The sequence below is a fragment of the Papaver somniferum genome, unplaced genomic scaffold (genome assembly GCF_003573695.1).
Source record: "Papaver somniferum cultivar HN1 unplaced genomic scaffold, ASM357369v1 unplaced-scaffold_24, whole genome shotgun sequence".
NCBI lineage: Eukaryota > Viridiplantae > Streptophyta > Magnoliopsida > Ranunculales > Papaveraceae > Papaver > Papaver somniferum.
In genome coordinates this window covers 2,030,771-2,052,664 of record NW_020634374.1, presented here as the reverse complement: position 1 = coordinate 2,052,664, position 21,894 = coordinate 2,030,771, and the positions used below count along the sequence as shown (strand labels likewise).

General features: G+C 35.9%; 1 protein-coding gene and 1 long non-coding RNA gene across 3 annotated transcripts; both read right to left on the bottom strand.

Annotated features, from left to right (window-relative positions):
- Window positions 1-983: 983 nt before the first annotated feature.
- On the bottom strand, window positions 984-5,135 carry LOC113341065 (NADH-cytochrome b5 reductase-like protein). Its single transcript, XM_026586098.1, has 13 exons — window positions 4,917-5,135; window positions 4,704-4,746; window positions 4,540-4,615; window positions 3,920-3,979; window positions 3,721-3,771; window positions 3,411-3,465; window positions 3,221-3,291; window positions 3,066-3,117; window positions 2,682-2,759; window positions 2,482-2,571; window positions 2,262-2,375; window positions 1,657-1,725; window positions 984-1,346 (listed from the first exon to the last, which is right to left on the bottom strand). Exons 1-13 carry the CDS (start codon window positions 5,085-5,087, stop codon window positions 1,290-1,292), a joined length of 987 nt encoding a protein of 328 aa, XP_026441883.1. The 5' UTR covers window positions 5,088-5,135; the 3' UTR covers window positions 984-1,289.
- A 13,152-nt stretch (window positions 5,136-18,287) lies between these two features.
- LOC113340896 lies at window positions 18,288-21,006 on the bottom strand. 2 transcript variants are annotated; one of them, XR_003355675.1, is made up of 4 exons: window positions 19,820-21,006; window positions 19,079-19,350; window positions 18,861-18,983; window positions 18,288-18,679 (listed from the first exon to the last, which is right to left on the bottom strand). It is a non-coding gene; the product is annotated as an uncharacterized LOC113340896 (long non-coding RNA). The 2 variants fall into 2 exon arrangements; XR_003355676.1 differs by having other exon boundaries at window positions 19,079-19,176.
- Between the last annotated feature and the right edge of the window lie 888 nt (window positions 21,007-21,894).

The following is a 21,894-nucleotide window of genomic DNA, read 5'->3' as shown; positions in this document are numbered from 1 at the left end:
ACTCAAATTTGGACAAAGTTAAGCACCAAACGCAAAAACATGCCATTTTACAGGCACCAAAATCAAAATATTTCTGTTAATTAATCATGAAGATTTTTAAATTAAATGTCCATACTATAAATCAGACCTCGAAACTGTAATCTCTTCCATCAGAGTTTTAAGAAAGAGGGAGTGAAGAAGATAATTTGTCTTGATCATTAACATATAGAAACTCTTCCATACAAGAAAAATGAATGTCAAAATGATTATGGTGATGATGGTACTATTGGCCATGTTGGTAGGGAATAGTGAAGCATGTTTCTCAGATTGTGTGAGCGATTGTGAACTTCATGGAAGGACGTACTCATGTCCTTTTAGATGTTTGAAAAAATGTATATTCAAAGGGGATCATGGTAACAAGATTTCATCTAAAGGGGATCCTCCTGCTAACAAGGTCGCATTTACCTACTGCAAATTTGGTTGTGCTGTTTCAAGCTGCATCCACAAAAGCACTCCTCAAAACCCTCGTGGAGATGAAGTGGAACACTGTATTGATTTTTACTGCGGCAACAAATGCACAATGTAAACACTTAGAATAAGATGTTAGCTTGTATTACCAAAATTGGTGATTCGTTGATGAAATAATAAGAGAGAATGCACTCCTTACTTGAAAACTGAGTGTTTGTTAAAGTTTAGTATCAATATAATAATAAAAAAATCAGTTGATTGTCTGAAAGTCTATAGATCTAATGCTAGGAAAATGAAGTTCATGAGATCATGAATGAGATGAGACTAGTTCAACAAACAAAACAAAAATGATAGACACATCGAAGCTGTCTCCCGTGATGTGCACCGAGCGCATGGTGTGAGAGAAAAAAACAGTGGTGGACCCCACCCCCTGCAATTCTCCATCAGGTCTGCCCTAATAGCCCTTAGATCTCTCCGCGGTGCAGATCACGGGAGATCCTTTCGGTGTGTGTATCAAAACTCTTCAACAAATATGACACCGAAATTTTGATTTTTCATGAACCTGACTTGAGTTGCACAAAATATGTTTTTCTTTCCCAAAAGAATGAAAAAAGAAAATGAAGACAAGAACTTGGTGGATATGTCAGCGAACATATCATGAAGGTACTCTCAGACATTTTATTCTCTCCACTGAAAAATATATCACTGCTCAATATTAGGTGTTCACTTACATACGCGATTCAAAAATTCTTGGTAGTGAGAAGGTATAGTAGATTTCACATTAAAATCAACAAACTTGGTAAAACGTTTATTGCTTCCAATCTGATGCTTTAAAATATCCATTAGAACTTGTAAACCATCTCTTCAGTGTAACCAAGTTCCTTGAGTATGCCAGAGACCTGCACAATAGGGCGGTCAAACAAACCAATAGAAGTCAAATATTTGATAGCATATCTCCAATATAACGAAAATATGCAAACTCTTGCACGCTATTACTTTTAAGTAAAAAGTACACTCTGAAAACATTCTAACTTCTACATAAAACCCCCTTGTATCAAATATTTGTCGTTTCCGCAAACTTCCATAGACACAGAATTTTACTACTTCCATCTCTTTACAAATCTTGTGAAAGTAAAATCACTCTTAAAAAAGATCAAATAATGGCAGTCTGACATATTTGTTACTTGGCAAAACAGAAATATTTTTTACCTCGCCTTGGGAGTAGTCCTTTGCTTTGTCTCCAGAGATATGATTCATCATTCCAGGGGGGCCGCACACCTAAGCATATGACATAAACATTAGGTCCGGCAAATGGCTTATATAATCAGTGTGCACATTGCCATATTCAACTTTAAATCTTGTACTCGTTCAAGTTAACTCTACATATTGAACCAATTTCATTACTACTAACAATTTTTTTGCAAAATGGATTTGTTTATATAAAGGAGCATTGACTTAGTTGGTTTTTTAGTAAGTTGACGACAATGCTTGATGAATACCATAGTCTTAAGTATGACTTCCGCTAGATGAGCAGTTGACTATAACATTATTACAATCAGTTATAGAAAAAGGTCTGCAAAAGTGCATGTAAAATTGGAACTTTAGCTTATGGCAAGTCAACATCAGGACTAGACAGAGAGATAATATTTTGTTACTCGGAAAACAGGAAAACAGTCTTCAGAGAGTTGACAAGAATGTCTTTCTCCCTGACACTCGAGCAAAGCAAACCCTTGAAGGTTAGGTTTTATCATGTCAAGTATCAAGCTGGAAATCTATTCCAAATTTGGATGATGAGAAATAGATGGAGAACTTACTAGAATGAGCGTGTCTTCACTTGGACTCGGCATGCCTTTCTCAACCATGTTCTGTGTTAGATAGCCTTTCCCTCCCTTCCAGTTGTTTGTTGGGTTCTCTACGGTGTAGTATATCTGGTTCCAAAAGGAAAAATTAGTCTCTTCTCATTAAACTGCTAACAACATCAGGGATGCCAGAAAACTGAAAGCAGGAGAATCCCACTAAAGATACGAAAATCACCTTCAAATTTGGATTGCTAGCTGAGAGTATGTCAAGTTTTTGCTTTAGTAGTATGTCATCTGGAGAGATGTTAGCATATAGCAAAGATATCTGAAAGAGCAAAATATCAAATTGAAGACGGTCAGATCTCAGTATATTCTACGAACTTCGATATAGTTGACACTTAGTGGTTACAATGACAAATAAAAATAACCAGCTACCTGAGTTTTGTCATCGGGATTCTTTAGAATAGCCTCAATCACTTGCAACATCGGTGTAATGCCCGAGCCACCTGCTATCTGAAGATAAAGTTCTAAACATTAGATGATGTTGCAAGACAAAGTCCATGCTAAATTCTACAAGCAGTAATTCGGGATGATGTTTACTGTAATTATCATATTTTGGTATTCAATAATTAATTACTGAAAGGGTCAGATTATGAGTTTCAACAAATTACATCACCAAAATCTGATAGAAGTTACAACTAACCATGAACGTTATACAGCTAATAAGATGCTAAACCATATATATTAAAGCAAGCGGCAACTACACATTCTCACATAACGTGTTTTTGGTTACAAATATACTAGTTATTGATTCCTTACCATGCCAATGTGTTTCTTCATGTTTGGTGTATATCTGAGCTTTTCAATTGGCCTGAAAATAGTGAAAAAAAATACACAAGCGAATTTATTTTGAAAACTCAACTTCATAGACACCGTGATAGTTCCTCGAAGAAAATAATGGTAAGTGCGTTTACCCTTTTACTTCGATCACATCGCCTGGTCTTAAGTTAGCTAGATGCTGGCTCATTTTCCCTTCTGGATAAATCTGCACAATTTAAAGGAAACAACCAGTCAATGACTACTTTTGATGTGAGTGAGAGGACAATACAATAGCCTACCATTATTCATTGCCTACCTTAACCAATAAATCAAAATAACGCCTACCTTAACCAATAAATCAAAATAACCCTTGGAATCGGGATCTGATATCGGTGTGTACCTGAAGACAGTGCGGTAAATATATCAGCGACATTGCATGCACACTGAATCAACTAAAGGAGAACATTTGGGGACAAACAAATTTGTAACAAGCAATATGAAAGTTTTATTGGATGGAGACTTATCCTTGTCACATGCATGTTATCGCGAGAGACAAGAGTAAACAAGTGTCTAGAAAGCAATACCCCAAATTTCCATAAACATATTCAAGGATTAAAGCCACACAGTGATGCAATAAAATCTGAGAAAAACTTACGGGCGAATTACATATTTTGTTTTCCCTTTATCATCCTGTCCTACAGGTGCCCTGTAGTGACAAGAACGCGTCAGAGGCAATTAAAGTAGAAAAACACCTGAGTGTGAGTCAATGACACAGAGCCTTCAATACTCTGAGAACAAATCATAAGTTTCAAGGTTCACAAATAAATTTCACAAAAGGGAACAATAGCAAATACCTGGTTAGAAGGCACGAAGCAACATCAAGGCCCAATTTAGTGGAAGGATCAAACGAAAACCTGCCCATAATATAAAGTGAGTTAACATCACAGCTTCTGCAAATATAAACTACAAGCATAAACCTCCAAAAAATAGATAATACGCGAAAAACTTTTCACCCTTCACATCATGTCAAAAATTAAGTTCACTTGAAAACCCTAAAATTACAACCATAATATACACAGTACTGCAATTCTCAAAAAAAAAAAATGTGCGAAAAACTTTTCACCCTTCACATCATGTCAAAATTAAGTTCACTTGAAAACCCTAAAACAATCAACCATAATATACACAATACTGCAATTCTCAAAAGCCACTTATAATATAAGCCCCCAACCAAAGTACTAGTACCGAGGGTTCAAACCTTTGGCTAGGATACTCAAATTCAATTCCACCTATCTGGATACATAATGATGATGAGAATGGTACCAAGACTCGAACCCAAACCTTGTGGATGGCTGTAGTACAATGTGACAATCACTGAGGTACCGGGGAGTTGGTACCTATCTGGATAGGTGACTACACTAAATCCTTAAACTCAATATACCACAAGCAAAAAAGAAGAAAAAGTTCAAATTACCTGAATAGCTGAGAGTTATGGCTGACTCTTGCTGTATCTTGCAGCTCAAATTTAATCCACTTATCTGGATTCAATGCTGAAAATCAAAACAAGAACACGTAAGGTACAAATCATGACCAGAAAGTCAGCTACATGTTTTGCAATGAAAATATTGATATGGTTACCAATTTTAGGTCCTGATTCTTCTTGGATCTCATCCATATGAGCCTACAAAACAATCCAAATACACAAAAAAATGGATTAATAAAAACCCTATAAACCCTCAAATCTCAGGAAGGAGAAAGAAAACAAAATCCATACTCAATACAACAATCGTATAATCAAATTGAAAATAGAAAACCCGAAAACAAAACCACAGAGATCGATTGATTGATTACCACAGTTGGTGATGAGAAGTATAAGTAATATGAGAGTCCACCAGAAACAGCAGCAACAGCTCCAATTGGAACTCGGAATTTCTTCCCATAACTCGATTTTGGTGTTTCATTGAACACATTGTTGAATGCTACTGGAGCTGATTTTGCAAGTTTTCTGAAAAATGCAGTCATCTTCTCTCTTTTTTTATCGATCTGAAAAACGAAATTGAGAGAAGAGGAAAAACAAAATGGAAAATGAGAAAGTGTGGACTTCTTTATACTTTTCTAACTATGGTGTAACCCCATGTATTTTACTTTCACGTGTTATGATGATTCCTATCATCTTGACCGTCAATGTAACCTTTAGTCGAAAATCCTACGTATTGACGGACAGATTTCTATCATCTTGACCGTCAAGATTTAAGGTTTTCGCCAAACATTTTTGGGAAAAAAGTTGGTCGCGCATGACAAGATTTTTTTTATTTTTTTTTGAAGCATGATATTTATTGAACTACTATGGGACCATTACAAGAGGATATTTAATACCGGAAGATTCAAATACAAAAATTACAATAACATGATAGAGAAGTAGAATATGAGAATCAATCTCAGGATTAGGCTTGCATTGTGGATAGGTGTTGCAAATGGAGGGGTGGAGTTGGATGAGGTTGTCAAGGGTCCATAGGTCTTTGACGAATGCTTTCCACAAGAAAAGTTGTATTGTTGATGGACATGTCTGAGTCCATAGAAACTTGGGTGTTGGTGATGGGTGTCGATGCAGGTGATACGAGATAATAAACAATCTGTCTTCTTGTTCTCCAATCATATCTTCAACCTGAGTTTATAGCCGTGAATGTGCTAGAGGTAGTATTCAATCTTCTGATTCCGAGGATTTAGTAAAATCTAGTAGTTCTATTACAATTGTTACTAGAATAAAACCAGAAAACAAACAGAGATACAACTAATAAGCTACTAACAAACTACTACTCTAAGTAGTTACTAAGTTATCAAACTGAAAAAAAAAGCAGCGAAAGAAAATACAGACTCGGCCTACACTTTTTTTTTTTTGATCAAACTCGACCTACACTTGAACTATACTGAAATGTAAAGTACACTTGAAGTATGCTGAGAGGTAAAGTACAAAGAAACCGACAGAAAATAACAACAAAAGGTGATTGATTCATCGGCCCATTTTCATATCAAATTGGGTTTGTGCTTGCTGTTGTGATATATAAAGTAGACATGGTGTTGCAATACATTCCTTGGTTTTCTACTAGTTCAAAAGTTATGCACCAATACTGACAATTATCCAAACTTGAGATTAGAGTAATTTGGAGGCTGCAGGCTAGAATGCCAATCTAGCTAAGGATGGGAGATGGAATGCTTTGGTTGCGAATCTCGAAAAAAGGTGCATAAACTGTAAAATGCTGAGCATGAAAGACAATGATGCTAGATTGATGTTTCAAAGGTTGAGGTGCAACAATGTTATCCCAGAGACTAGAAAAGATAAACCCCATTAAAAAACTTCCAAAGAACCTACACTAGATCAGAAAAAACACCTACCAGGAAAGCAACAAATCCTAAGTAGACAACAACAAGCAGAGGGGAACAACTAAACTTTCGCAATCAAGACAGAAATCCAAAACACATTACACAAAACAATACCAATCAAAAGTTACAAGGCATTGAGATTAAAACAAAATGAAATTAAAGGAAACCACCAACACAACTAACCAAGTAAAACTGAACTTAATCTGGTGGTGAGGGATACATGCCTTTCAACAATCAAACATGAACATTAGGAGAAAATAGGACACAAACAGGGTGCTTCACTAGCCCAATAAAACTAAGTAGAGAGTCAAACACAAAAGCTAAGATTGAGTACAACCTAAACCAAAGGCAAAACAGGGTATTGAAAATCAAGTTTTAAATAAATAAAAAGGAGATTTTTAGTTCAATCTGATATAGGTACGCAGAGTTTAAAAGAAAACATCAATAAAAATCAGTAGTTTCTGGGCATAACATGGCCTAACTAAAGACTAATGATTAGATATAACATCAAGGTATGAGATTAAAGGAATATGGATAGAAGCCACAATTGAATCTTGGACTTCTCTAATGAGGAGATTAAGAGGTTATGGATCTGAAAGGTTACCTCTTAAAATCAGATATGAAACCTAGGCGGGGTAGGTTATTGAATAATGCTCAAGCCTTGGAATCTCCGACGAAATCCAAAATCCCTAAAGCAGCATCAAAATCAAATCTTCAGGAATGAAGGCGGTATTGCAAAATCGGCAAGCAGACAACCCAATTGAATTCAAAGGACCGATGAATCGAGGATTTAGCCGATGATATGGGTAAATCCATGGCGGTTGATTTAGGGTGTTAGTGGGAAGATGAGTTATGGTTTAGGTTTTTGAATTTCTTTCTCTGATTTATTTTCAACACAAATCTAGTATATATCTAAACTAATATGCGTGGATTAGTACTGGTACTGCTCATATCTGAGAAGATCTGACCAGTTAAGCTTGTCGGAAAAAGTTTTCTCCCCTGCCGGAAATCGCCTATCTAGAGGAGAGAAGAAAGAGAAGTTTTTGAGAGAGAGATCTATGACAATATTTATCAATTACACACTTGAGGAAAAATGTAGGATATCCCTCATGGAACATATTTCTAACAAGTTTTTTTTTTTCTGATGAAAAATAAAATTTTGTAAATCAAGTAATATAGTACAAAAGGTTTACAACATCATTTTTCTCAAAAATATTAGATAAAATACTTAATTTTTTCCCTAATGTGTAAAGATAAATGTTGGAGGCTCTTGATTCTTGCCTCCTTAGTTAAAGTATCCGCCGCGAAGTTGTATTTTCCATTAATATATCTAACCTTGGCTTGAGGAAAAGAATCCAGATTCGCTTCAACCTCTTTTATTGTGTTTTCAGCTTCCCAAGATACTTCCTTACACTTCTTGTTAATGAAATCAGCAATACTTTTGCAATCTGTGACAATTGAAACACTAGATAGAATATTATTTTTTAACCAAAATGTAAATTTAAGCATTGCCTTTGCTTCTGCATGAACTGTTGTCATTGCTTTATCTGAACCTGAATATAAGATAAAGGCAAAACCCATTGATAGATCTTCTTTCTTGAAAGTTGCATCTATAAAAATTATCCAATCTGTGTTTAATGAAGCCCAATTTGGAGTTGATACTACTCCATTTCTAGCCGAAGTTTTTCTCGTGATTGATATTGAAGTTGTTGATTGTAAATATTTGTTTATCATCTCTATCAGCATTGTCGGATTATGATCCTTTCCTTCGAAGACAACTGAGCATCTGTGTTTCCAAATAAACCAGGGAACAGTAGCAACTTTGTCTGAAATTTGAGTATAATTCGGCTCTTCTATCCAGTTTTTAACCCAATTTCATATTGAGTCAGAAAAAGGTGGGTTGTTAATAAAGCTTAAAGAAACCCCAAACCAAATGGCTCTCGCAAAAGGGCAAAATCTGAATAAATGTTGTTCGTTTTCTTGAACTTGAGCGTTACACATCTGACAGTCCGCAGAAATACTGTTCATATGAGCTGCAAGTCTACTTGAAGTTGGTAGAGCCTTCTGCACTAATTTCCAAACGAATAATTTAATTCTTGGAATTGTTTTAATTTTCCATAATTTCTTCCATGGGAAATCAATCATAGTGTCAATTTCTTGATCCTGGTTGTTAAGAAAATTATAGATATTCTTCACTGAAAATGCCCCTGAGCAGTGGTGCCTCCACTTTATTTTATCTTTCTCTTCGCTTTGAGTTGAGATTGCAAGGATTTTTTCTTTAATCGCAGGATTGAAATATTCATCTAATTTTTCTATATCCCAACTGTTATTAGGAGTGATAAGCTCTTTTACCATTTTTGGAACTTGGTCCCCTCTATCCGACGGTTTTTGAATTATATTTTCATTTCGAATCCATCTGTCATCATACATGAGGTAGCAACTCTTCTCTTTTGCTAGACCACAACTAACAAACATAGCCTTTGCGTGACCAATGTTGGTTCAGGAGGAAAGCGGGTGAAGACTGTGCAAGGTATGTTGGTTTGAGATTGCAATTTAATGTTTCTCTTGAGTACAATCACAGGATATTTGGTTCATATCACAACTCCGCCACGCGCTTTTGCAACTACTCATTGTATATTTATCATGTTTATCTTATCTTATCCTAATATAACATATAATATCAGGTACCACTAGACATGTACTCGAGGGTGAAAGCAGTTTGAAAGAAAAAGTTAAAACCTTCTTATCTTTAAAAATACAAATCTCTGCAAACTTTATAAATTTGGAAAGCTCTTTGATTTATCTGTGTAACGAGTATAAATATGAATATTGAAATTTTATTATTAAGAAAAAAAAATTATTTTCTTAAAAAATATTGTTAGATTACAATTACAGCATGTCCATATTACATGTGTTCCTATTAGTAGTTATAAAAGTAAACTGCATTTGAATGGGGTTACTGAAAAATTGGTCATCAACTAAAACTTATCATTGGCGTCTATGTACAAACTTCTAGTTGTGCATCAAGTGATTTGTTCCATAACATGTTGTTGTATGGAATACACTATAAAAGAACAAAGACGACAGGCCAACCCAATATGAGTCTCCATTACTATTGTGGATGTCTATCGTGTAAGGGGTATAACACGCCATCCGTACCAAATCTTCACACACATAAAATCGCATTTGTATCAAAAACAGCAGAAAGATAAAGAGAGAGACATAGAGAAAATTATGGCAAAACATAACTCTAAACACTTGAAATGAACCATCAGAAGAAGTGACTTTCTGAAACTAGTCGAAAACCTAATTTTAAACACTTGATGTAGTATAGGAGATCTAATAGACCATTCATAGAAACCTGCAGATACATAATCCTTTTAGCAGGACCTACTTTGGCCAATGTAACTTCCGGTGGCATTCTCAACGGGGTAACAAATATTTTTTTGTTATTTTTCGTCGTGGAAGATATTTTTAACGCTAAGTATAATTAACTACATAAACTAAAAAAATTATGGATAATTAAATTAACTTTGCATATATATGCACTGTTAGAGCACTGCTCGGTCGAACTTACAAGTTTTGTTATCTCAAGCTTTGTTGTGAATGTTAGATGCACAAAACAATATCTTAATTTCTATTCTACTAAAATCAAGTCCCAGACTAGGATTTAATGTATGGTAGTTGAGCATTAGACATCACTAAATAATCCTCGAAGATTGAACACTGAAGAATGTAGTTGCAGGAAATCCTACACTACACCCCTCATATGATTTCATTGTTGATCAACTCATTTTTAGGTTTATATTCTAAATTTTATTGATTAATTTTTGAATGTTCTTACAAGAAAGATAAAGAAGTCAAGAATGATCTCTGCTCTGAACTTTCTCTCTCCTATTTACTTGTTTCTTACTCAAAAAAGATCTCTCCCCTCTTTACAACTCGAATGACTATTTATAAGGAAATACATAGTGGATGACAGCTAATCTGTCCTTTATTTTCGGATATGGTTTGCGACATTCTCGCAACCTTACAGATGTTAATTTCGCAAACTCTCTAATCTTCGCAAGACTATCACATCTTTCTCGTGACCTTAGATGACGTCATTTATTCTATCATTTCTGATACTGTTCTGCGACGTTGTTATGCTGTGTCATTGATAACTTCGCTGAAATATTGTCATTGCGAAATTCTGATCCTACATCTTTCCTCTTCTCATATCTTCTCTGCAAAGTAGAGAATGATGTGAGAAATGCCGCAGCTGCTTATCTTTTCATATTCCACATTTATCACACGTACTCTCTCTTCCATTTATTTCTTGACACGTCTTCTGTAACCGCTATTTTTCAACCGCTCACGTCTCTCCGTCTTAATGGTGTTTATTTATTCGAGTAAAAAATCTTCTTTATATATTTTTCTTACCCCTTTTTCCACTTTTCTTTTTACTTTCTCTTCTATTTTTATTCTCTCATCTCTGCGACTCTGTTATTCATCTGCAAATTCTGCTGTTGTAATTTTTTCTTCCTTCAATCCTTTTACTTTCTATACATTCCCATACTCTATATTCAAACATGGTTCCAAGTGGTCATAGATATGAGAAGAATTTACAAGATGTCCAAAAATATCTTGTTGATAAAGGTTTCACACTCTCCACCATTCCTGGTGAGAATGCCAAATCAATTCTTTCTGTCAAGCTTTTCTATGATCAATATTATGATGATCAATCAATCATAATTTCGCTAGGTCAGATTCTCGCAGGTCTCCCTATTCCTCTTTATAACCCAGATCTTCCTTTATTTTATGAAATTCTCGCTCATTCGGGATTTTCGCGAGCCATCTTCCAACTAAGTGGGGACTGCATCCGTCTGATGCTAGAGTTCGCTAATCGTGGTGCTAGTAGAGGATCTCTTTACTCTAAAGAACTTAGGGATCCAAAATTCGCAAACCTAGAGATAGTTGCTGAGAAGTATACAGTGGCGAATTTCTTTGAGAACTACAAACTTATCACCATGAAGAAAGAGAATACTCGCTGAGGTATTCGATTAAAAAGGAAAGATAACATTGATGAAGCCAAAATTCTTATGCAAGATATTGACTAGCATTCTGGTAAAAACACAACTCCTCGCCAATCCAAAGATGATAAATGGTGTGTTTTCCTTTAATGCTAAAGGGAACCTACATTGTTGGATCAAACGTTCTTCCTGCGAATCTCGTTGCATATCAACCTTGGGTTTTCTCTTGTCCCGAGAAGGATAAAGAGGTATGTTTCTCCCCTTTAACTCATTTTATATTTCTTTATTGATTTTTACTATTCTGTTCGCTAACTCTTGCAACATTCCGCAGATCCAAAAACTGAAGGATAGTTATAACAGGACTGGGAAATCTAGTACTCTGTTAGCTCTTCGCTCATACACAGATGAGGTAAGAAATTTTCTCTTATAACTTTAAATAGTACTGTTACTTCCATTCTTCCATTTCTTATTTCTATCTGTGTGTGAAGATTATTGCTGAAGTAGAAGAATCTGTTGATGCTGCGAAGATTGGTGATAAAGGTAAAGGTGCTCTTCGCAGGGAAAAACAACTGGTCCTCCTCCAAAGAAAAGAAAAGTTCGTTCTTCTTCTCCTTCAAATGTTCCTCCTAACGAAAATTCCGAAAGTGACAAGGGTGATGAGGATAACGATGATCTTGCTGCAACTGAAGATTCTCCACCTGAATCTTCTATGGCTAAGCTTTCTGGCCTATTTTCTGATTCACTACAAGGAATGAGAGATAGACAATTCGCAAATACCTACAAAGCTCTCGCTACCCTTTTTGATGTCCCTTTACTAGATGGTGATAGCTCTCTTCGTGGAGTTTCTAGATCAGTGACTCCCGACTTCTTGCATTCTCTCAATAGTCTGGTATACTTTTATCCTTTTACTTCTTCATTGTTATAAATCAAAATCTATTTCTATATTAATATTTTTTATATCTTTTCGCAGGATGGAAAAGCTTCTTTTGTTGTTGCCTCAGATCTAGAGAGAAGACGCGAAAATCTTGAAAAGAAGAATCTGCAATTTCGCAAAAAGAATGAAGAATTAGAAGCTGAAGTTAAAGGTCTTCGCGAGAAAAATAGACAATTAGAAATTGATTCTTCCTCGTATAAGAACAAAATTTCTAGTCTTCAACGAGCTAATAATCAGCTTTACGGTATGTTACTTTTCTCTTTTCTCTTTATTCATTCATCCTGTTGTTTTATCTTATTTAAATGATCCTTTTTGCAGACATTTATGGTCTTTCTGATGAAGCTACCCTTCTTCGCTCATTTCCTAATGCCTTGGATAATGATACCCTTCTTGAACGTCTTAACAATTCCTTAAATAGGTTCTCAAATGATAGAATTTCATCTCTTTCTCTAAATGAACTTATATCAAAATTTTGCCTCTTAGAAATTGATCATAGATCCAGTTTAAGCTTAGCCAACAGATTTAAGCGTCTCCTTATTGATTCCAAAGAGAAAACCAATGAGTTAAGAACCAAAATTAGAGGTCTCATAGATGATAAGGATCGTATCTCTGATCAAGGTGCCAAGGCTTTGGTGAAATTCCAATAGGCTCTCCTTGAAGTTCAACTTGAGCGAGATGAAGCTAACCGCAAGAATATTGAACTCTGCGAAAGGGAAAATCAAATTCGTTCTCGTCTTCTCATAAGTAGTGAGGATGAATTTATCTGGGATGGGAAAATTTTAAATGATGCTAGAAAAGATTTAGGTGTAAATGTTAGTCTCCAAGTTGAACATACAGCCTTGATTAGAGATATGATTTCTGACAGAGAAGGTTTCTAATTGCTCTTCTTTACTAATATTTTGCTTCTTATGAATTTTCATCAAGTTAATAATTGATTGTCTTTTGTTCGCAGATTCTGAAAATAAATATCGTGAAAAGATTGAAGAACTTAAAGCTGAAAAGGAGGAACTCGCAAAGAATCTTTCTTCTCGCAACGACAAGTATTCTAGATTAAAGAATCAAATCAAGATCACCGTTGCGAATTTTAAGAATGACGCTATGCATTTTCGCAATCAAACCATCGAAATGGTTTGTGATGATCATAATATCCAACGAGCTAATAATCAGCTTTACGGTATGTTACTTTTCTCTTTTCTCTTTATTCATTCATCCTGTTGTTTTATCTTATTTAAATGATCCTTTTTGCAGACATTTATGGTCTTTCTGATGAAGCTACCCTTCTTAGCTCATTTCCTAATGCCTTGGATAATGATACCCTTCTTGATTGTCTTAACAATTCCTTAAATAGGTTCTCAAATGATAGAATTTCATATCTTTCTCTAAATGAACTTAGATCGAAATTTCTCCTCTTAGAAATTGATCATAGATCCAGTTTAGGCTTAGCCAACAGATTTAAGCGTCTCCTTATTGATTCCAAAGAGAAAACCAATGAGTTAAGAACCAAAATTAGCGGTCTCATAGATGATAAGGATCGTATCTCTGATCAAGGTGCCAAGGCATTAGGAAATGGTTTGTGATGATCATAATATCCAAATGGTTTGTGATGATCATAATATCCCACATTCTGATTATCCTTGTCTTTTAGAAGAAATCCCACAGAATACTCCCAGTTTGATTATCTCTGATAGCGAAGCTGATGATGAAGAATCTGATAGTGATGGAAGTTCTGATGGTGATGACGATTCTGACGCAGATGAAGAAGGAAAAAATTCTGATGAAGATAATGAAGGATTAACCAAGAAATAGTCTTTATTTCTTTCTTTGATTCTTTGTAATACTTGTACATTTATTTCTTCTTTCTGTATATTTGTGTTTCTTTCATTTTGACCTGCGTAAATTAAAACAATTCTTCTCTGCAATACAGTTAATCGATATAATCATTAATTCTTGAATTTTTGAGTAAATCTCTCATATGGAGACAAATAACATTTTCTAATTTCATACATTCCCATACTTGCCTATGTTATTTGAATCCAAATGAGAGATTTCATAAAAAAAATTCTTATTGTATAATTTCGCAACCTTTTGCGAAGTGAATTTTGTTTCTTTTCAAAATCTCATCCCTATGTGGTCTTATTTTGCCTTCCTAATTAAAGTTCTTATTACGCCACCTCTTGTCATTGCGACAAAATCGCAGGACGTCCTTGCACTTTCATGCAAAAACCCATTGATCTTGCCTTAACTTTTTATTTTGTATTATGGCCTCTTCAGGAATGTTGCGACAATATGACATTCCTAAATATTCTTGCGAAAATAAAGCCCCATGACATTGCCGTCCTGCGATGTCTTCGCACTTTCATGCGAAAACCCATTGATCTCGTCTTATCTTTTTCTTTTGTATTATTGCCTCTTCAGGATTGTTGCACAAATATGACAAGCCTTAATATCCTTGCGAATAAAAAGCCTTATGAAATTTGCGTCTTAAGACACTTATCAGCTCCCTAATGGAGGGTGCCGCCCTTATCTCCCCCTGGTTGCCCCTTCAAGGAGGCGTACTTCTACCATACAAGGTTAGCTCCTCCCATCTAGTCTTAACAACAACCAGTTGTTTTCGCAGCCTCTTATCCCTTTTACCTATAGGGTTTATGGTTACGAGACTGCACCCTAAGTGGGGTTTTCTTCAGGCCGAGTGCATTATAATCCAAGACTTGTCAAGAATGGAAAGGTACGATTCAAACGTCCCTGGCACTCTTGACTCAACCGCGTACCTCGGCGCCTTGATCATATCTGCACTCCTTGGGAGAGTCCTTATTACCTTAGTCGCCCAACCTAAGTCATATGCTTAAGTTGAGAATCCAAGGTGCCTCTCCCGGATGGGCTTCATTGACCCCAAACCTCCATGACTCAGGTTCCAGTGGCGGTGTAGCCTTTTCCTGAGTCATGCAATAGGTACCCCCTTATATGACGCACTTTAGGTCTTACATTTGCCTCTTGCGAAATTGTATTCGTGAACTAGGGTGTACGCCATAAAGGTTCGCCTCTTTCTCTTTTGTCATTCTTCTCTGATTATTTTCTGTAAAATTCATTATCTCTGCGAGAGTCTCGCAAATCATTATATTGTATCTGAATTTCGCAATCTCAATTTTGTTGTTCAATCAAATGTATTTTTGAGAATTTTACTTATTGCGAGATTATCGCAACAACTTAATCATTCATACATTTCTTGTTTTTATTACCTTTTTCATCCTCTGCTTCTTTATTATTTTCTGCTACTGCTTCCTTGGTAATGGTATGTTCATCATTTTTATTCTGAACTAGCATTAGTTTTGCAATATCTCTTCTTCTTTTCTTTCGATTGCATCCACCATCAACCTCTCACTTCTTTGTGTATCTTTGATTTTGTGTCGCCAGTTTTCCTTCTTGTTTGCTCTTCCTTCGCAAGATTATATCTTAGTTTCGTAACACCTCTTTCCTTCAACCCAATCTCCCTTTATGATTCCTACACCGCTGGGGTGAGGGAATTTGATGCACTGGTGGAAAGTTGAAGCTACACCTAGAATCCCATGTAGCCAAGGTCTACCAATTAACGCATTGTAGGGTGATTCTACATCAACGACATAAAATAAGATTTCGGAAGATATTCCCTTCAATGGAATTTGCATAGTAACCTACCCTTTAGGCTTGTTAGCAGTACCATTAAAACCATATATCTTATATGTTGATGGTATAAGATCATCATCTCTTCCACCCATGGTTTTATAAGTATGATAAAATAAGATGTTCACAGAGCTTCCAGTATCGACTAGAATTCTATTGATTGCCCATGAATCTTCAGCTTCATCATCCTCATCTTCTTTCGGTTTTGGATTAGTTTCTAATTTTATTAACAATGGATTGTCATGCACCTCTTCTCCTTCGGGAATTTCTTCTGCAGTAAAAGAAATGATATGTTTCTGCCATTCCTCTAGTGGCGAGATTTTCGCAATATTCATAATTTCTCTTCCATTATTATCTCTTGCGAACACTCTACTCAAAACATTATCATGAAAATCTTCAATTGTCTTATATGAATGTACAATAGTGTGACAGAATAGATTTTTTGCTTTTGCACCAACTTCTATGAAGAATGTTTCTTTCTTTTTCATCGTATTCACTTTGTGATGTTCTGGAGGTGGTGGTAATGGTTGAGATTGCGGATGCCCTACCAGAAAGTCGTTTAGTTTTCCTTGATCTATCATTCTCAAAATAATTCTCTTTACATTTCTGCAATCGTTTGTGGTATGTCCATGAAAATGATGATAAGAATAAAATTCATGACTTCTGTGGTTTGGAGGTGGTTCCGTTCCCATGTTCCATGTTGTTGGTATATTCTCCATCAAAATTATAGCTTCCCATATCTTCTCCACACTTGCATTTAGAGGTGGCATCTTGATTTCTTCCCATATTACCTTGTGAAATTCTTCATGGAGATAAGTTCGTAGTTCTCAAAGAAATTCGCCACTATATACTTCTCATCAACTATCTCTAGGTTTGCGAAATTTTGGATCCCTAAGTTCTTTAGAGTAAAGAGATCCTCTACCAGCACCAAGATTGGCGAACTCTAGCATCAGACGGATGCAGTCCCCACTTAGTTGGAAGATGGCTCGCGAAAGTCCCGAATGAGCGAGAATTTCATAAAATAAAGGAAGATCTGGGTTATAAAGAGGAATAAGGAGACCTGCGAGAATCTGACCTAGCGAAATTATGATTTATTGATAATCACAATATTGATCAGAGAAAAGCTTGACAGAAAGAATTGATTTGGCATTCTCACCAAGAATGGCGGAGAGTGTGAAACCTTTATCAGCAAGATCTTTTTGGACATCTTGTAAATTCTTCTCATATCTATGACCACTTGGAGCCTGTTTGAATATAGATTATGGGAATGTATAGAAAGTAAAAGGATTGAAGGAAGAAAAAATTACAGCAACAGAATTTGTAGAAGAATAATAGAGTTGCAGAGATGAGAGAATAAAAATAGAAGAGAAAGTAAAAAGAAAAGTGGAAAAAGGGGGTAAGAAGAGTATATAAAGAAGATTTTTTACTCGAAGAAATAAACATCATTAAGACGAAGAGACGTGAGCGGTTGAAAAGTAGCGGTTACAGAAGACGTGTCAAGAAATAAATGGAAGAGAGAGTACGTGTGATAAATGTGGAATATGAAAAGATAAGCAGCTGCGGCATTTCTCACATCATTATCTACTTTGCAGAGAAGATATGAGAAGAGGCAAGATGTAGGATCAGAATTTCGCAATGACAATATTTCAGCGAAGTTATCAATGACACAGCATAACAGCGTCGCAAAACAGTTTCAGAAATGATAGAATAAATGACGTCATCTAAGGTCACGAGAAAGATGTGATAGTCTTGCGAAGATTAGAGAGTTTGAGAAATTAACATCTGTAAGGTTGCGAGAATGTCGCAAACCATATCCGAAAATAAAGGACAGATTAACTGTCATCCACCATGTATTTCCTTATAAATAGTCATTCGAGTTGTAAAGAAGGGAGAGATCTTTTTTGAGTAAGAAACAAGTAAATAGGAGAGAGAAAGTTCAGAGCAGAGATCATTCTTGACTTCTTTATCTTTCTTGTAAGAACATTCAAAAATTAATCAATAAAATTTAGAATATAAACCTAAAAATGAGTTGATCAACAATGAAATCATATGAGGGGTGTAGTGTAGGATTTCTTGCAACTACAAAGAACAAACGAAGACATTTGGAGAACTTCATCAACAAAGAGATATGTGAATACCAAACCATCATATTTACTCATGACATTTACCATTCTATCTTACGAGATTATGTCGTATGATTTTTTTAGTAGATTTAATATTACAAAGAAGAAATTTTGAGTCAAGCTTGTCTTGATAAATCTTTTGAAATATGAGTCAATCGATGGATGTTCATAGATCCTTAACAATCTTGGTTAAGAATAACTAGTACAACCGTTGACACGGTGGGAGGACCGACCGAAGAAGTTGACGAAACGACACCGCTACGTGATTGCATGGATTCAGATTTGTAAAGGAAAAAAAAATTAGACGTGTTCATAATCACTAACATTTCAGATTTTTGAAAACCTATTAAAATTTAGTTCAGAAGTAAAACAAATAAGTTACACATGTTCACGAATTTGAGCTGAACTACCTTCTCATCTACTACTGAATGTTCAAAAGTACTTCAGTTACTTTTCTGCTCTATCTGAGACCAAACAGTTATCCACGGTCCACTCTTGCTTCCCAGTCTGAGAACACACATTATGAAATGGGTTAATTACCATTTTGTGGTTACCTTCCGCCCAAACAACAAACTAGTATATTTTCTTAATTTCGTCGCCGTTCGGTTCACAGCTTGGATGGACTACTGCAAAATATATAATATGTGCAAATGACTAATTAGAGTTTGAGCATCGAGATAAAGCATACCTCCAAATCCCAGCAAATACTCGTAAGATCATGAAAAGAAATAATCCCATCCAAACTTCAGCTAAACCATACACCGGAACAGACACCAGTATGAACAATGATGAAGCCAGTCCAATCAAAAGCCTGTACAGGATCGTCACCTTATTAAACGTTACATTTTCTTGAACTATATAAATAGAGAGTTCGAAATGTAGAGAAAACAAATAAAAAATGCGTACCATGGAGTATGTTGCATATGCAAAGTCTGAAACCCCATAATAGAGCCCATCAAGGACAAATGCAACAACATTCAGTGGCTGAGTTCCAGCAAAACGAACTGCACAAATTTTCTGGCACCAATTACTTTGACTTTTCAAATGACTAATTAGAGTTTGTTCAGCTATGTTTTGAGAGGCAAATTCTTCAGTCTGGCTATTGGAAACGCAGACCTTTGCCCAGATAAACCTATTAAACCTACTACTACTTCAAACGCGCCACAACCCATTTGAAGCTACATGATACAAAAATATAGAAATTGTGATAAGTGCACAGACGTTAGAAAGAATTCCTATATCAGTTTTTGATAGACAACAAATCTAATGACACCCATAATTACGCATGAAAAAAAGGGATATCAAAATCAAACAGTATTCATCATAATTGGGTTTCTTTGTGCAACTGACAGTCATCTACTTTATAAGCTTTCGGATATTAAGCACATGCGAAATAGTGTTCACCCAATGGGTAAGCCTAATCCACCAACATTTCTTATAGGTTCAACTTCAGAAATCATCTCGGCAGAACTTGCTAAGTACAATGTGCTTATTTTCTTCATAATCACTAACATTTCTAGTTCATTATTAGCACAGTAACAATCAATCAAATAAATTTGTAAAGCTTCGAAATAGCTAAGATTTATCACATAATCAAATACATATGGAATGGAAACTGAACTGAAGAAATGAACACTGAAAACTAACCTCAAGTGCGTCAATTGATTTCGAAACACCCATTTGAACAAAACTCTTCATAATATCATCTGCAACCAACACACCAAAATCACCAACTTCAGCCCCTTGAATACAACCTCATAACCAGCTCCCGCTTCATTCTCCATATCCCTGTGCAGTCCTAAACATACATCTAGATGCACGTGCCATTTACTGTATTGCAGTATCTCCACCAGAATTGCAATTCTGACTTGGTGCGAACAACACCTGTAGCTTCATGCCTACACAACCTATTATCACAGCACCCTCAAACCCTTCAGCCTTCTGCACTCAGCTACAAGACCAACTCAATCACCACTTGACTCAGCAACAAAATTCCTGCAAGGCCAACTCCATTTATTGTTGAGTCCAGTACCATCATCTTCAATTTATGTCTTGAATTCTCACAACCTGAGCCATATGCAGCAACAACAAAGCATTCCATTTCCAACTACAGCTGCATCACTGTCAACTGTTATTTCACCACTTGCTCAAGTCACTGTCCAAAACCACATCTCTGTAAGTGCAACTTCATCTACAACCAATCACCAGAAGCACTACCACATCTTCAAATCCATGACCTACCCCTTCAAATCAACACCAGATCTCATATGTCTTCAATTTCAAGACCAACAGCTATCTCAATTCACAACAGCGGCCATCATCAACTCGAATCAAATTCAAAATCCTAATTGCAATTTCAGAATACTAAACTCACAGTTCTTCCCAAATTCATCACCTTTATTGCTTGAATTCGAGAACCCATTAACCCATGTCCCAACATTCATATAAACCTCTTCATCTTCTTCATCAACTGAGAACATCACCATCAATTTCTTTTCTGGTTTCTTCTTCCAAATCAAGTGATTCAAACACAAACCTATTCCCCATCTATGGAAGATCTCTATTCTTCATCTTCTCAATTTATCTCTCTGCATGCTCTCGTTTTTTCCATTAACAACGCCTCCCCTTTTTCTCTCGATTCTAATTCAATTTAAAACCCTAACACAGACCAAAACACTCTCCGTTCATCACATTTAACTGCTGCGACATCTAATTCAGGTAAAACCCATCCTTTCTTTGCGTTCTCGAACTCGAACCAAAATCACCAGAAGTTCAGAGAGCAGAAATCGAGAAGAAACCGAGAGGAAGAAGAAGAAAAAAAAAACTAAAATTTGACGGAGAGTTTGTTGAAAGGAAAAAGAAGGAAAAAAAATAAAAACTTAAACTTTGAGGTGTCGGAGATTCGAACCCGCGACCTTTGGTTCATTTTGACAAAAAATCCAACTACAAGAGGGGCATTCTTGGTTTTGTAGAGAATTACAATTTACAAAAAAAGTGGTTATATAAAGTGAAAAAGAGGGGTCTCACACACCACCTAATATTTCGCTTAGCAATCTGTATGGACTAACTCCGAAATACTTTGCTAGAGAATCAACTGGACAGTCAGACTCAATCTAAGAGAAATCAGCGAGTCCTAATCAAACACAGGGAATACTTGGACGGTACCAAAGACCAATGTCCAAGGATCAATCAATATCAATCAACAACGAATGGTTGGATTTCCAATTGATGATCTTTAATGCACAACATGTATTATTTCAATTATATAAAAAATATAATGCGGAAAAGAAATAACATAGACACCAGAAGTTAACGAGGAAACCGCAAATGCACAAAAACCCCGGGACCTAGTCCAGATTGAATACACATTGTATTAAGCCGCTACAGACACTAGCCTACTCCAAACTAACTTCGGACTGGACTATAGTTGAACCCCAATCAGTCTCCCACTAATTCAAGGTACACTTGTACTCCTACGCCTCTGATCCCAGCAGGATACTGCGCACTTGATTCCCTTAGCAGATCTCACCCACAACCAAGAGTTGTTGCAACCCAAAATCGCAGACTTGATAATAAACAAATCTGTCTCACACATAAAAGTCTATCAAAGGATAAATCTGTCTCCCACAGAAGAACCCTAGGTTTTTGTTCCGTCTTATGATATGAAATAAAGGTGAACAGGAACCAATTGATAATCCGGTCTTATATTCCCGAAGAACAGC